We start from the raw sequence: 13,766 nt of genomic DNA, 5'->3' as shown, positions 1-13,766 counted from the left end.
TTTCCTTGTTTATTTTTTATCATTTGATATTTTCCCAATCATGATACCTCATCTAAGATGTATGCGGCACTATACCATGTTTATGCTTTCCAAATTACCGATTTCTGCTTTCATCTTTATCAGTAGATTTATTTTTAATTTTGAAATGCTTTTTTTTCAAATTTCATTAAATCCAATCATGATATGAGTGTCATAATCACATGTTGTGCCTAGTTTGCATTTTCCTGCTTTGTTTTTGCAAATCTAGTGCACCTTTGTTTTATCTCTATCTTTTGGACACTAGATTAGTTGAAAGTTTTGTTCTTGATCCATAAGTAAGACTAATATTTCAGACTCTTTTTTGTTCCGGTAATCTTGGAACAGAACAGTTCCTGGCATTTCCTTAAGGGAAGTGTAAGGAAGATTATAGTGATTAGCAGGTACAGTAATAAATTTGTGTTCGGGAAAGCTTTACTCTTTTCTTTTGGGGTCCCTGCCATAAGGAAATACTTACTGCCCTTAGGGCAAGCAGATAAAACTGGTAAGATCTCAGAATGGCTCATAGAGAAACCATGTAGCTCACATGCTTCAAGTTTGATGGCATAAATAGCATTTTTTCCTATGGTTGGCCTTTCCCATCTCCCCTTCCATATAGTATTGCTTACAGGAAGATTAGGATATCAAGAGAGAATAACTGAAAATAAGTTTTCAAGCCATCCTTTCTCCAGAACTACCCTCCACAGTGTTCTGAATGCATACAGGGTCACTGTTCAAATGTTGCTGCTTCTCTTGTGGTTTGTTCATAACAAGGACTTTTTCAGTCAAAGTAAAGAAACCTTCCTTGGATTTTTCAGGAAGTTTTCACAATCGCAAAAAACAAAACAAAACAAAACAAAAGCAAAAAAACCCTGTGCTTCCACCCAAGGTAAAAATTTTAGCTTTAGGTCCACTCTCAATACATTATTTAATGAATTGAAGGTGGCAAATACTTCTCACAGCCTGTTGGAGGGCTCAGCAGTTTATTACAGAAGTATGAAATGCTTTTATTTAAAAAATGTATTTTGCCATTTAGGTAAATATCATCAAATAATCCAATTTAGAAACCAACATTCTTCTTTTCCCAACAGTTGTTCCTATCATCATAAAAACATGTTAAATTTTTCTCATCCTTTCAAAAAACCTCTGGAGCTTACCTCACCCTCCAGATACAGCCTCACCTCTCATTCCACCATGAAATCAGACTTCTTGAGATGGTTTCAGCTGGACTCCATCCTTCAACTGACAACCCAACACAACTGTATTCATCTCTCATTAACATTACTAGCAGTGGGTAACATTAGAAAGTTTCTGACACGTTAGTCTTTATTGTGACGAACTTCACAGATACATTTGACATTGGTATGCCTAATTTATTTGTTGAAACTTTTTTTCTTTGGCTTCCATAAAGTTTCTTTCTCTTCTATATCATTCTACTTCTATGACTGCTCCTTCTCGAGTAAAACAGAATGTGTCTCAGGATTATTTTAAAACAAGACAAAGTATAGTTATATCTAAAATTGAGTATTTAAGTTATTGCATCAGAAAGGAAACTCACATTTAAAATATGAAGGCATTGTCAGCCACCAATTACTTTTGTAACCTGAAGCTAGTCTCCTTCCTACTCCGGACTGAATTTCTTCTGTATAATGCAAGTGATCTGGCATGAAGATATACAAAGACTGATAAAATTTTGCTGGGGATTCTGGAAGTAAAAAAAATTGCCTTTGACATTATGTTCCCATGCTAAGTCCCTGGGAACTTTGACATTATCTCCCACTGAGCAGGGGCGACGAAGTTGGCATTTACTAATAAGCTATGAAAGGGCAGTGCCTTTTGACATTTCAGCTCCACCCGTGGCACACCCACTCAAGGAACATATAAATGAAGAGATCCGCTCAGCTCTCAGACAAGATTTTTCGAGCAAGATGAAGTCCATCATCCTCTTTGTCCTTTCCTTGCTCCTTATCTTGGAGAAGCAAGCAGCTGTGATGGGACAAAAATGTGAGTGGAGAGGGTAAGCCTTGGGGAAAGCTACTCAGAAAGAATGGCCTCTAAGGATATTCAGGGTGCAAACAGTAACCTGTTCAGGCACAGATTCTTCTCCTTGATGAGAATTGATTTTTCTCTGCCCAACGCTGTAGGCTTTTGGAAATACCAGAAATTTGTTGGGAAAAGGTGGGAGGTAAGCATTGCAAGGGAGCTTTGGAGATAATGAATGCATACATTTCTATTATCAATCACCAGGTGGATCAAAAGGCCAATTACCAAGTGGATCTTCCCAATTTCCACATGGACAAAAGGGCCAGCACTATTCTGGACAAAAAGACGAACAACATACTAAATCCAAAGGCAGTTTTTCTATTCAACACACATATCACGTAGACGTCAATGATCGTGACCGGACCCAAAAAAGTCAACAATATGATTTGAATGCCCAACATAAGACGACAAAATCAAAACAACACCTAGGTGGAAGTCAAGAACTGCTCAATTATAAACAAGAAGGCAGAGACCATGATAAATCAAAAGATCATTTTCATATGATAGTTATACATCATAAAGGAGGCCAAGCTCATCGTGGGACACAAAATCCTTCTCAAGATCGGGGGAATAGCCCATCTGGAAAGGGAATATCCAGTCAATATTCAAACACAGAGAAAAGGCTATGGGTTCCTGGACTAAGTAAAGAACAAGCTTCAGCCTCTGGTGCACAAAAAGGTATAACACAAGGTGGATCCCAAAGCAGTTATGTTCTCCAAACTGAAGAGCTAGTAGCTAACAAACAACAACGTGAGACTCAAAATTCTCATCAAAATAAAGGGCATTACCAAAATGTAGTTGAAGTGAGAGAGGAACATTCAAGTAAACTACAAACTTCACTCCATCCTGCATATCAAGACAGACTCCAACATGGACCCAAAGACATTTTTACTACCCAAGATGAGCTTCTAGTATATAACAAGAATCAACACCAGACAAAAAATCTCGATCAAGATCAAGAGCATGGCCGGAAGGCACATAAAATATCATACCAGTCTTCACGTACAGAAGAAAGACAACTTAACCGTGGAGAAAAGAGTGTACAGAAAGATGTATCCAAAGGCGGCATTTCTATCCAAACTGAAGAGAAAATACATGGCAAGTCTCAACACCAGGTAACAATTCATAGCCAAGGTCAAAAGCATGGCCATAAGGAAAATAAAATGTCATACCAATCTTCAAGTACAGAAGAAAGACATCTCAACTGTGGAGAAAAGGGCATCCACAAAGGTGTATCCAAAGGCAGTATTTCAATCCAAACTGAAGAGCAAATACATGGCAAGTCTCAAAACCAGGTAAGAATTCCTAGTCAAGCTCAAGAGCATGGCCATAAGGAAAATAAAATGTCATACCAATCTTCAAATACAGAAGAAAGACGTCTAAACAGTGGAGAAAAGGATGTACAGAAAGGTGTATCCAAAGGCAGTGTTACTATCCAAACTGAAGAGAAAATACATGGCAAGTCTCAAAACCAGGTAACAATTCCTAGTCAAGATCAAGAGCATGGCCATAAGGAAAATAAAATGTCATATCAATCTTCAAGTACAGAAGAAAGACGACTCAACTATGGAGGAAAGAGCGTGCAGAAAGATGTATCCCAAAGCAGTACTTCGTTCCACACTGAAAAGCTAGTAGAAGGCAAGTCTCAAATCCAGACACCAAATCCTAATCAAGATCAATGGTCTGTCCAAAATGCAAAAGGAAATTCTGGTCAATCTGCAGGTAGAGAACAAGACCTACTCAGTCATGAACAAAAAGGCAGACACCAACAGGAATCCAGTGAGGCACGTAATATTGTAATTACAGAGCACGAAGTTGCCTATGATGATCATTTGACACAACAATATAACGAAGACAGATATCCAGTATCTACATAGCCCTATTGCTTAGCAACCACTTGAAAAGCTGGACCAATAGCAAGGTAAGTTTGCTTTTCTTACCAAATAGGAGAGGTGCCTGTCCCAAAGTTGGGGACTCTCTAGGAACATGGTAGGACTGATAACCATTGTTCACATTAATAGAAGTGCTATATTACAAGTGGTGGGAAGATGAACACCATTTCCTGGTGAGTAAAGGACCTAGTATTGGCAGAGAAGGATGCTTGGACTATCACTGGGTCCTAGAATTTCTATTCTTAATTGAGTATTCTTCAATAATAATTTTATACATGCCTACCTGCTAAGGATTTTTTTGAACATGCACTGACTATATATGCATATTTATGAGTTTATGATATACTCTTGTCAATTCTTATACTTTAGATTAGTAAACCTCAACTTCTTTCTCATATAGTACGAAATATTACAGCAGTTAATATTTTCTTTCTGCATGTACATGAATGTTCTTGCATCCCTGTTAGAGTTTATCTATGCTCCTTCAGAGACCACAAGCCCAAAGATTAGCAGTCCACTCTCTCTGAATATAGGAAAGATATGAGTAGAAAGGATTCCTGCTCATGTTGTGAAAAAGAAAGTGGAAAGGGAGGTGCAGGAGATGCTGAGAGATCTCAGGTGCTAATTGGACACTTGCAATGTCAGGAGAGGAAAAGTTTAACCTGGACTGGGGAAATGGTTCTTCCATACCCCTTTGCAATAAGTAACACTGTACCTGAAGAGAGGGTAAGCAGCAGAAACAATGGTCCCAGCTGATAACTAGTGACCTGGTGTCCTAATGATCAGGGGGCTGGTGCAGTTGGTGCTAAAGGGGACGGGGGTCCCAGCTCTCCCATCCTCACCCCCACTCTCCACTATTCTCACATATCTGGTTGTCTTTTTTCTCCCTAGGTGTCACCTGACCTCAGTGAAGTCTTTGATGTTTCTGAGATGCAGACTCCCATGTGGTCCCAGATCCTTGGTCCATGGATGACACCACCTGCCCATGCTTCCTTGCATTAGGCTTTCTAAACCTGGAGCCCCTTCAAACTTCCAATAAAGGGATCATTTTCTGCTTTATCTGCTTTTGGCTCCAGTGATCTCTGAATTCCTAGTGGCTCAAGGGGCTGAGGGCATTTCTGATAAAAATGGTTTTGGAAGAAAAGAATGGGATATTTTTGAAGCATTAGGGGGAATAGTAATCAAAGCCACATTTCTAGATGTATTGATAGAAATCCAACACTAAAAACAAGATGCTATTACTCTGCCACGCACACATCTACCTCTTGATGCCAACCCTAAAGTCTCTCGTGACCTCTGTACTAATAGGACTCCAGGATCTAACAGTCCCCCAGAAAGAACAGAGAAAATGTATTGCAACAAGCCCTAGAAAAGTCCTTGATCTACTAGTGCCATGAGTATTCCCCAAGTCCACAGCAGCACATCCCTTCACTTAGCTTAAGAATTGTCCTACTCCTACAGCATACATTTAGATGCAATTACACCGAAGAGTGATATGTCAAGTCTCCACCACTTCAGCAAGAGTGAGTGGATTTAAAAATGTCATCTGTGGGTGGAAAGACCAGACGACTAGGCCAGAGTCTTGGGGCAGGTGGTGTGTTAATAATAGAAATTCTACTCCTTTTATGCCCTTTCACCCTCTATTCTAAGGATGCTTCCAGGGAAAGCCAAACATCCAGGAGAAGAAGCCAACATGGAGGAATAAGAAAAATCACTAGCCTGGGAATAAGAGATCTGGATTCCATTCTAGCTCTGTTTTAAGAACTAGTATATCTTTAATTAAATCTTTCCTTTCCTGCAGGCTTAAGTCCCACATCTGCCCGTGAAAATCTTTGACACAGTTAACTTCATAGTACATGCTGACTAAATATTGTATTCGTTTTGTTGTATTTCTACTTTTGATTGTTTCGAGGAATTTTTAATTTTATTCTTAATTTCTTTTTTCATCCACTGGTCATTCAGGAGCATGTTGTTTAATTTCCATATATTTTGTATAGTTTTGAATGTTTCTGTTGTTATTGATGTCTAGTTTTATTTCCTTGTGGTCATATAAGATACTTGATATGATTTTGATTTTTTAAAATTTTTTGAGACTTCTTTTGTATTTTAGAACTTGGTCAATCCTGGAGAATGTTTCATGTGCAGATACAACAAAAATGTATTCCATAGCTGCTGGGTGAAATGTTTTGCAAATGTCTGTTAAATTCATTTGATCTATAGTACAGTTTAAACTTGATGCTTCTGGGTTAATTTTCCATCTTGATTATCTTTCCAATACTGAGAGTAGGGTGTTAAAGTCCTCAAATATTATTGTGCTAGAGTCTATCTCTCCCTTCAGATTTAATAATGTTCACCTTATATATCCAGATGTTCCAGTGTTGGGTGCTTATATATTTATAATTGTTATGTTGTCTTGCTGAATTAGTCCATTTATTATTATATAATGTTCTTATTTGTCCCTTTTTCCAGATTTTGACTTGAAGTCTATTTTGTCTGATATTAGTATAGCCACTCTGGCTTGCTTTTGGTTTCTGTTTGCATGGAATATCTTTTCCATACCTTCAATTCGACCCCATATATGTCTTTACAGGTGATGTGAGTTCTCGTGGGCAGGACACAGTTGAGTTTAGGCTTTTTACCCATTCAGCCAGTCTATGTATTTTAAATGGTGAATTTAATCCGCTTATATTTGGGGCTATTGTTGAAAGGTGAGGGCTTAAATCTGTTATTTTATTGATTGTTTTCTGATTGTTTTATATATCTTTTGTCCCTGACTGCCTCTCTTATTGTATGTTTTGGGCTGGGTTGTTTTCTGTGGTGACAATTCTTGATTCTTTTCTCTTCCTCCTTTGTGTATTGGCTTTGCCAGTGAGTTTTAGAGCTTCTTAAACTTTCATGATGGTGGCAGTTGTCTTTTCACTTCCAGACATGAATCTCTTGAAAATATTTTGTAAAGCCAGTCTAGTGGTGATGAATCCCCTTAGTTACTGCTTATCTATGAAGGATTTTATTTCTCTTTCATTTCTGAAAGATAATTTTGCTGGGTATTCTTGTCCACTGGTTTTTTTTTTCTTTTAGTAATTTGAATATATTATTCCATTATCTTCTGGACTATAAGGTTTCTGCTAAGAAATCTTCTGTTGGTCTGATGGGGATTTCATTATATGTGACATGATGCGTTTCTCTTGTTGTTTTAAGAATTCTTTCTTTGTCTTTGACTTTTGACAATTTGACAATAGAGTGCCTCAGAAAGGACCTGTTTGGGTTGAACCTAAATGGGATGTTTTGAGCTTCCTGGACCTGTATGTCCATCTCGCTGCCAATACTTGGGAAGTTTTCAGCTATTTTTAACATGTTATTTATACATTTTTGGTTCTCTTTTCTTCTGGAATGCCCACAATGTGAATATTTGTTCACTTAATTTTGAACAAATGGCGTCCTCAGAATCCTGTAGGCTTTCTTCATTCATTTTTATTTTTTTTTCTCTTTTTGTCTGCTGATATTATTTCAAGTATCCAAATTATTTCTACTCTGTTGTTAAAGCTCACAGTTGTATATTTTTATTTTATTCATTTAATTCTTCAACTCTAGAATTTTTGTTTGGCACACAGCTGTGTGGCCGGCCTGGGAGTCTTCCTGCCAGGGGTAGCCCATGAGGCTGTTTTTCAGGCCCAGGATGTGGTCACACAGCTGCTTGGCTGACCCGGGTGTATGTCGGCTGGGGGCAACCTGAAAGACTGCTTCTCTGTCCTGGAATGCAAGCACAAGACTGACCAGCTGGACTTGGGGGTCTGTCTGCTGGAGGTGGCCCCACAGAGCTGCTGCTTAGGTCTAGGATGCAGGGCACACAGCTGCTTGACCCTCCTGGGGGCATGTCTGCCAGGGGTTGACCACAGGGCTGCTTCTCAAGCCTGGATTACAGGTGCAAGGCTGCTTGGCTGGACTGAGTGCATGTCTGCTGGGGTTTTCTGTTTCTCAGCCCCAGGATGTGAATTAATGGCTGCTCAGCCCGCCTGGAGGCTTCCCCTGGTGGGGAAGCCTGTGGTGTTGTTTCTCAGTCCCAGGGCATGGCTGCACAGCTGCTCATGCAGCCTAGGGCATGTCTGCCAGGGGCAGCCCACAGGGCTGTTATCTCAGGCCCTGATTGTGGGTGCAGGGCCATTGGGTAGGCCAGGGGCTTGTCTGAGTGGGTGGGGCACCATGGAAATGTTTCTAATCCCTAGACATGGATGTGTACCTGCTTCTCAGGCCTTGGAATGTGTCAACTTCTCAGAGGTCTGAGCACCACTTCCACTCAGAGGAGGGTGTGCAGCAGTTTGACTGGTTCAAGGGCAGGTTTACCCTGTGCAGGACTGTCACGCCATTCCTCCAGGCGGAAGTGAGGGCAGCGGCGGTTGTTTGTTCTGCAGGACCAGAGTCACAGCCAATCCTGTATCCACACTTGATGCTGCTGGGATTATGGCATTCAGCCACTGGTGTGGGCCTGGTGGAATGAAGACCGAGCCCCTTTGAGGGAGAAGTGCAGTGGCTACTGGCCTCCACAGGAGGGCGCACTCCACAGGTGGCTCTGGTCTCAAGATGGCACCCTGCCGCAGCATCCTGGCTGACAGTGGGTAGGTGGACTGTGGGGAGTGCACCCGTTGTGCTTTCAGTTCAAAGCAATGCACGTGCATTAATTCCTAGCAGCGTTTCAAACGACTCAGAGCTTGTGTGTGAGGACTGCAGGATTCTCCGTAGTAAGGATTTTAGGTGTTTGTGGTGGCAGTGGAGACTAGTGCGGTTCTTTTGCTTACCTTTTCCCCACAATAGGATGTCCTCCTGACTCCAGATAGATCGGATCCAGGTGTGGAAGACAGGGCGTCAGATGCTGCCCTCCTAGACTTCCAATCCCCACAGGTGCATCTCCACTCCCCTGCTATATTCGAATACTCTTCCTTGGACTCTCTAGTCGAGTTTGATCAGTTTATTCATTGCTTTGGTCCTTTCTTGTGGGGAGAAAGAGTGCCTGTCTTCTCTAGTCAGCCATCTTGGTGACATCACTGAGCTAAATTTCTTTATACTGCATATCCCATCCTGAAATATTGGAGTCATTTTTTAATAACTTTTATTCTTAACCTTCATACTAAAGATGTGATTTGCATACCACCATTATAGTATTAGAGCATTCTGAACTTACGTAATCACTTCTACTAATGAGTTCTATACTTTTAATTTTTTTGTTGTTACATGAGTGCTCTTTCATCTTAGAACTTTCTTTAGCTTTTCTTGTAAGAGAGGGGTTCCCATCTGCCCCCTCACTCAGCCCACATAGCAGGAGGTGAGCAGAGGGTGAGTGAGCATTACTACCTGAGCTCTGCCTCCTGTCAGATCAGGGGCAGCATTAGATTCTCGTAGGAGCAGGAACCTTATTGTGAACTGTGCATGCAAGGGATCTAGGTTGCATGCTCCTTATGAGAATCTAATGCCCCTCATAGCCCGCACTGCCCCACCCCACCACCCCCTCCCTCCCCACCCCTATCCATGGAAAAATTGTCTTCCACGAAATCAGCCCCTGGTGCCAAAAGGTTTAGGATCACTGTTGTAAGATATGCCTGTTAGTGACGATGTTCTTCAGCTTTTGATTGCCTAGGAAAGTATTTATCCTTCATTTCTGAAAGACAACTTTTCTGGGTACAGTATTCATGGATAACAGGTTTTTTTTTTTTTTCTTCATCACTTTGAATATCTCATACCACTCTCCTTCTGGCCTTTAAGGTTCCTGTTGAGAAGTTTGTATGTAGTTATATTGGAACTCCCTTATATGTTATTTGCTTCTTTTCTCTTGCTGCTTTCAGGATCCTCTCTTTGTCTTTGATCTTTTATAGTTTGACTATTATATGTATGTCTTGTATTTTTTGGACTGAATCCGACTGGTGACCTTCGACATTCCTGTACCTTGATATATCAGGGGGTTTCCTAGGGCTTGTTGCAATACATTTCTCTGGTATTTCTTTTTTTTTTTTTTTTTTTTTTTTTGAGACAGAGTCTCGCTCTGTCGCCCAGGCTGGAGTGCAGTGGCGCAATCTCGGCTCACTGCAAGCTCCGCCTCCCAGGTTCACGCCATTCTCCTGCCTCAGCCTCCTGAGTAGCTGGGACTACAGGCGCCCGCCACTGCGCCCGGCTAATTTTTTGTATTTTTAGTAGAGACGGGGTTTCACCGTGGTCTCGATCTCCTGACCTCGTGATCCGCCCGCCTCGGCCTCCCAAAGTGCTGGGATTACAGGCTTGAGCCACCGCGCCCGGCCTCTGGTATTTCTGAGAGATTGTTAGTCCCTAATCTACTGGTGCCATCAGTTCCACAAATCCACAGCAGCCCACCCCTTCACTTGGTTTAAGGACTGTGCTCCTCCTACAGTATCCATTAAGATCTTATGATCTTGTACCAGCGATTGATGTGGCAACTCTCTACCATTTCAGTAAGCATGACAGGGTAAAACAATCTGTGAATAGACAGACCAGAGGATGATCTAAAGGAATTTTGGTGGTTGGGAAGTCTTAAAATGGAAGCTCTGCTGCCTATACTGTCTTCTTCCCCTCTCCTAAGAAAGTTTCCAGGGAAGGATAAACCTCTAGGGGAAGAAGCCAGAATGGGGGAATAGAAAACCTTTGGACTGGGGATAGGAGATCTGGATTTTAGTTCCAGCTCTGCCATAAGAACTTGTGTATCTTCAATTAAATCTGCTTTCTCTCCAAGCTTAATTTCCTCATCTGCACATAGAAAAGTTTGGTGTAGTAATTTTGATCATGCGTGCTAGCCCAACATTCTGGCAGTTCATTTAAAAAGAAGAAAGAAAAAGAAAGAAGGAAAGATAAAATAAAGAAAGGATAGAAAGGAAGAAAAAAAGGAAGGAAGGAAGAAAGAAGGAAGGAAGAAGGAAGGAAGCAAGAAAGGAAGAGAGGAGGAAGAAAGGAAAGAGTGAGAGCGAAAGAAAGAAAAGGAAGGAAGGAAGGATCTTCTCTATCAGATCTAAATTTTGCCTGTAGGTGTGTGGTAACAGATATCATCACAGTGGCATGAGAACCTGTATCCACTGCACTCTTCCCTAGAGCACGGATGCCCTGTGCTGAGCCACCTGCCTTATTTTTCCAGCCCAGCAATTGAAGAGGAGAGACCATGGTGGGCTTAGGGGTCTTAGCATCAGGGAAGCTATAATTCCCTGCTAGAGTCTGGTGACAAGATTCTCACTTTGTGTGGCCAGAGATACATTCAACAGTGTTCTTGATACACTGGTGATGGTATGGAGTCAGGAAGAGTATCTAAATTGACATGCCAACAAGCAAAAGAGCCAGAGCCATAAAGGCTCTGGAGGAATACACTCAGGAATATACTGGTTATTAGCAGGTGAACAATTAAAATTTTGGATCTCCTAGCAAAGTTAACAGTTCTATACATAAATGTGCAATTAGCATGAACCTTGGTTTTCACCACTTACATAGTCTTGAGCAGCAAGGTCTCTGATGCTGAACTTCTGCATCTTTTTCTTTTCTTTTCTTTTCTTTTTTATTTTTTTTGAGACAAGGTGTCACTCTGTCACCCAGGCTGGAGTGCAGTGGTGTGATCTTGGCTCACTGCAGCATTGACCTGATTCTCCCACCTCGACCCCCTGAGTAGCTGGGATTACAGATGCACGCCACCACAGCCAGCTAATTTTTTGTATTTTTAGTAGAGATGGGGTTTCACTATGCTGCCCAGGATGGTCTCAAACTCCTGAACTCAAGCAATCTGCCTGCCTCGGCCTCCCAGAGTGCTGGGATTATAGGCATGAGCCACCACACCTGGCCAGAGCTCCTGCATCTTAATGTGGGAATAATAATAAACATCTCTTATAGATTTTCAGAGATATTGAGTGAGATTATCTCAGCCCCAGTGCTCAATAAAAAGTTCCAGCATGACAACAAAATTTGGTAATAATAACAATAAAACAATCTTTTATTATATCTTAATACTGAGGTAAAATATATACAAAGAAAAGCACAGATCTAATGTATTTATTTGAATGAGATTTGACAAATACATATGTGTAGTTACACAAAACCATATGGAGATATAGAACATTCTCATCAACCTTGAGAGTTATCTATGACCCATTCAAATTTAATTCCAACCCTTCAGGGGCAATCATTATGCTGACATCTACCAATTTAAGACTTGCCTGTTTTTTCTCATTTAAGATGCATTTATTGTTATAAATGCACTCAGGCACTGTAAGACACAACATAAATGAAATAATTTTCAGATAAATGCAACTGCTTATTATTTTATCCTGCCTTTATATTATTTTTATAAACTGCCTTCAGAAGGTATCATTCATTACCATACCAGTTGGGTGGTCTGTAATATATTCCCACAAGGTTTGTCTTCCCTTTATTTCTTCTTTTGTTCTTACAAACATATATTCTATAATGTTGCTGCTTCTAAGTTCATTGATTTTCTCTTAAGTATATATTATTTTGATATGCAATGCTTTTTTTTTTTTGAGATGGAGTCTCCCTCACTGTGTCACCCAGGCTGGAGTGCCTGCAACCTCCACCTCCCAGGCTCAAGTGATTCTCCTGCCTCAGCCTCCCAATTAACTGAGATTACAGGTGTGTGCCATCATACACAGCAACTTTTTGTATTTTTAGTAGAGATGGGGTTTCACCATGTTGACTAGGCTGGTCTCGAACTCCTGACCTCAAGTGATTCGCCCATCTTAGCCTCCCAAAGTGCTGGTACTACAGGCATGAGCCACCATGCCCACTCTTGATATACGATGCTTCTTAACCCCTTTCCTAATAAGATCATTTCTTTTTAACAATGTATATAATATTCTGGACTGAAGTTCAATCCTACAAATTATCAGTGATTATAACAATTTATAATTACCATTTTTGGTTAAAATCTCAATTAAAAATGAGCATTGGCATAAATTCTATGAACAAGCCATTTTTAAAAGCCCCAATAAACTTCACTATATAAATAAAGTGACTTAGTTCAAATAGAGACAAGTGACAGTAGAAGTGAATTAATATTATATGTGCTACATGGTAGTGTATATGATACTCATAATTTTTATTGCCATTGTAGATATTTTCTTCTAGTGCTTTCAAATTACCAACAGATATTTATAATCAAGATTTAAGAAAAAGATTCCAGAATTCCCAGGAATTCTTGAAATTAAAGTTATTCTTAAAGTTTATCCGACATTCTTCACACTGCTTACTCATTACTATAGACATGGTTTGATGGTTAAGAAACATTGAGTTTATCATATTTACACAGAACTGTAGGTTGTGAATATTCATACTCTCAGAAATATGCTAGTTATTAGCAGGTGAACAATTAAAATTTTGGATCTCCTTAGCAAAGTTAACAGTTCTATACAGAACTGTAAGCCAAAATTGCCAATTTCAGAACTTATTTTCTTCCAAACCTGTTATTTCCTGAAACAGCACTCACAGGATTTATATATATATTCACTTGTACGTCTATTAATATTAATTTTATTTGCAAGAATGACTCACTATTAGCAGCATACAGAATGATTAGCATATAATCCTAATGTGGCAACAGCTACAAGCGACATGATTAGATGGTGACTGCATTTTCCTTAGTGCTCCTGATTCATTCTCTGAACACATTGACCTTAATTTTTGGCTCTACATGTCAGCATTTTCTGGTCTTTCTTTAGACTTTACCACAGTGAATTCCTTCTAACCAGTAATGTTTCTATTTTTGAATCCCAAGGCTTAATTCTTACAAAAGAATGTAAAGACTATAATACTTTTTTTTTTTTT

The 13,766-nt window shown here is 40.1% G+C and overlaps 1 protein-coding gene across 1 annotated transcript; it reads left to right on the top strand.

The window, feature by feature from the left end:
* The first annotated feature begins 1,926 nt into the window (after nt 1-1,926).
* Nucleotides 1,927-5,009, top strand: SEMG2 (semenogelin 2). The gene is made up of 3 exons (XM_055264991.2): nt 1,927-2,019; nt 2,263-3,979; nt 4,842-5,009. Exons 1-2 carry the CDS (start codon nt 1,944-1,946, stop codon nt 3,933-3,935), a joined length of 1,749 nt encoding a protein of 582 aa, XP_055120966.2. The 5' UTR covers nt 1,927-1,943; the 3' UTR covers nt 3,936-3,979; nt 4,842-5,009.
* Nucleotides 5,010-13,766: the final 8,757 nt, after the last annotated feature.

The sequence above is a fragment of the Symphalangus syndactylus genome, chromosome 24 (assembly GCF_028878055.3).
Source record: "Symphalangus syndactylus isolate Jambi chromosome 24, NHGRI_mSymSyn1-v2.1_pri, whole genome shotgun sequence".
Classification (NCBI taxonomy): Eukaryota; Metazoa; Chordata; class Mammalia; order Primates; family Hylobatidae; genus Symphalangus; species Symphalangus syndactylus.
The sequence above is the reverse complement of the archived record's forward strand: the minus strand, read 5'-3'. Positions and strand labels throughout refer to the sequence as shown.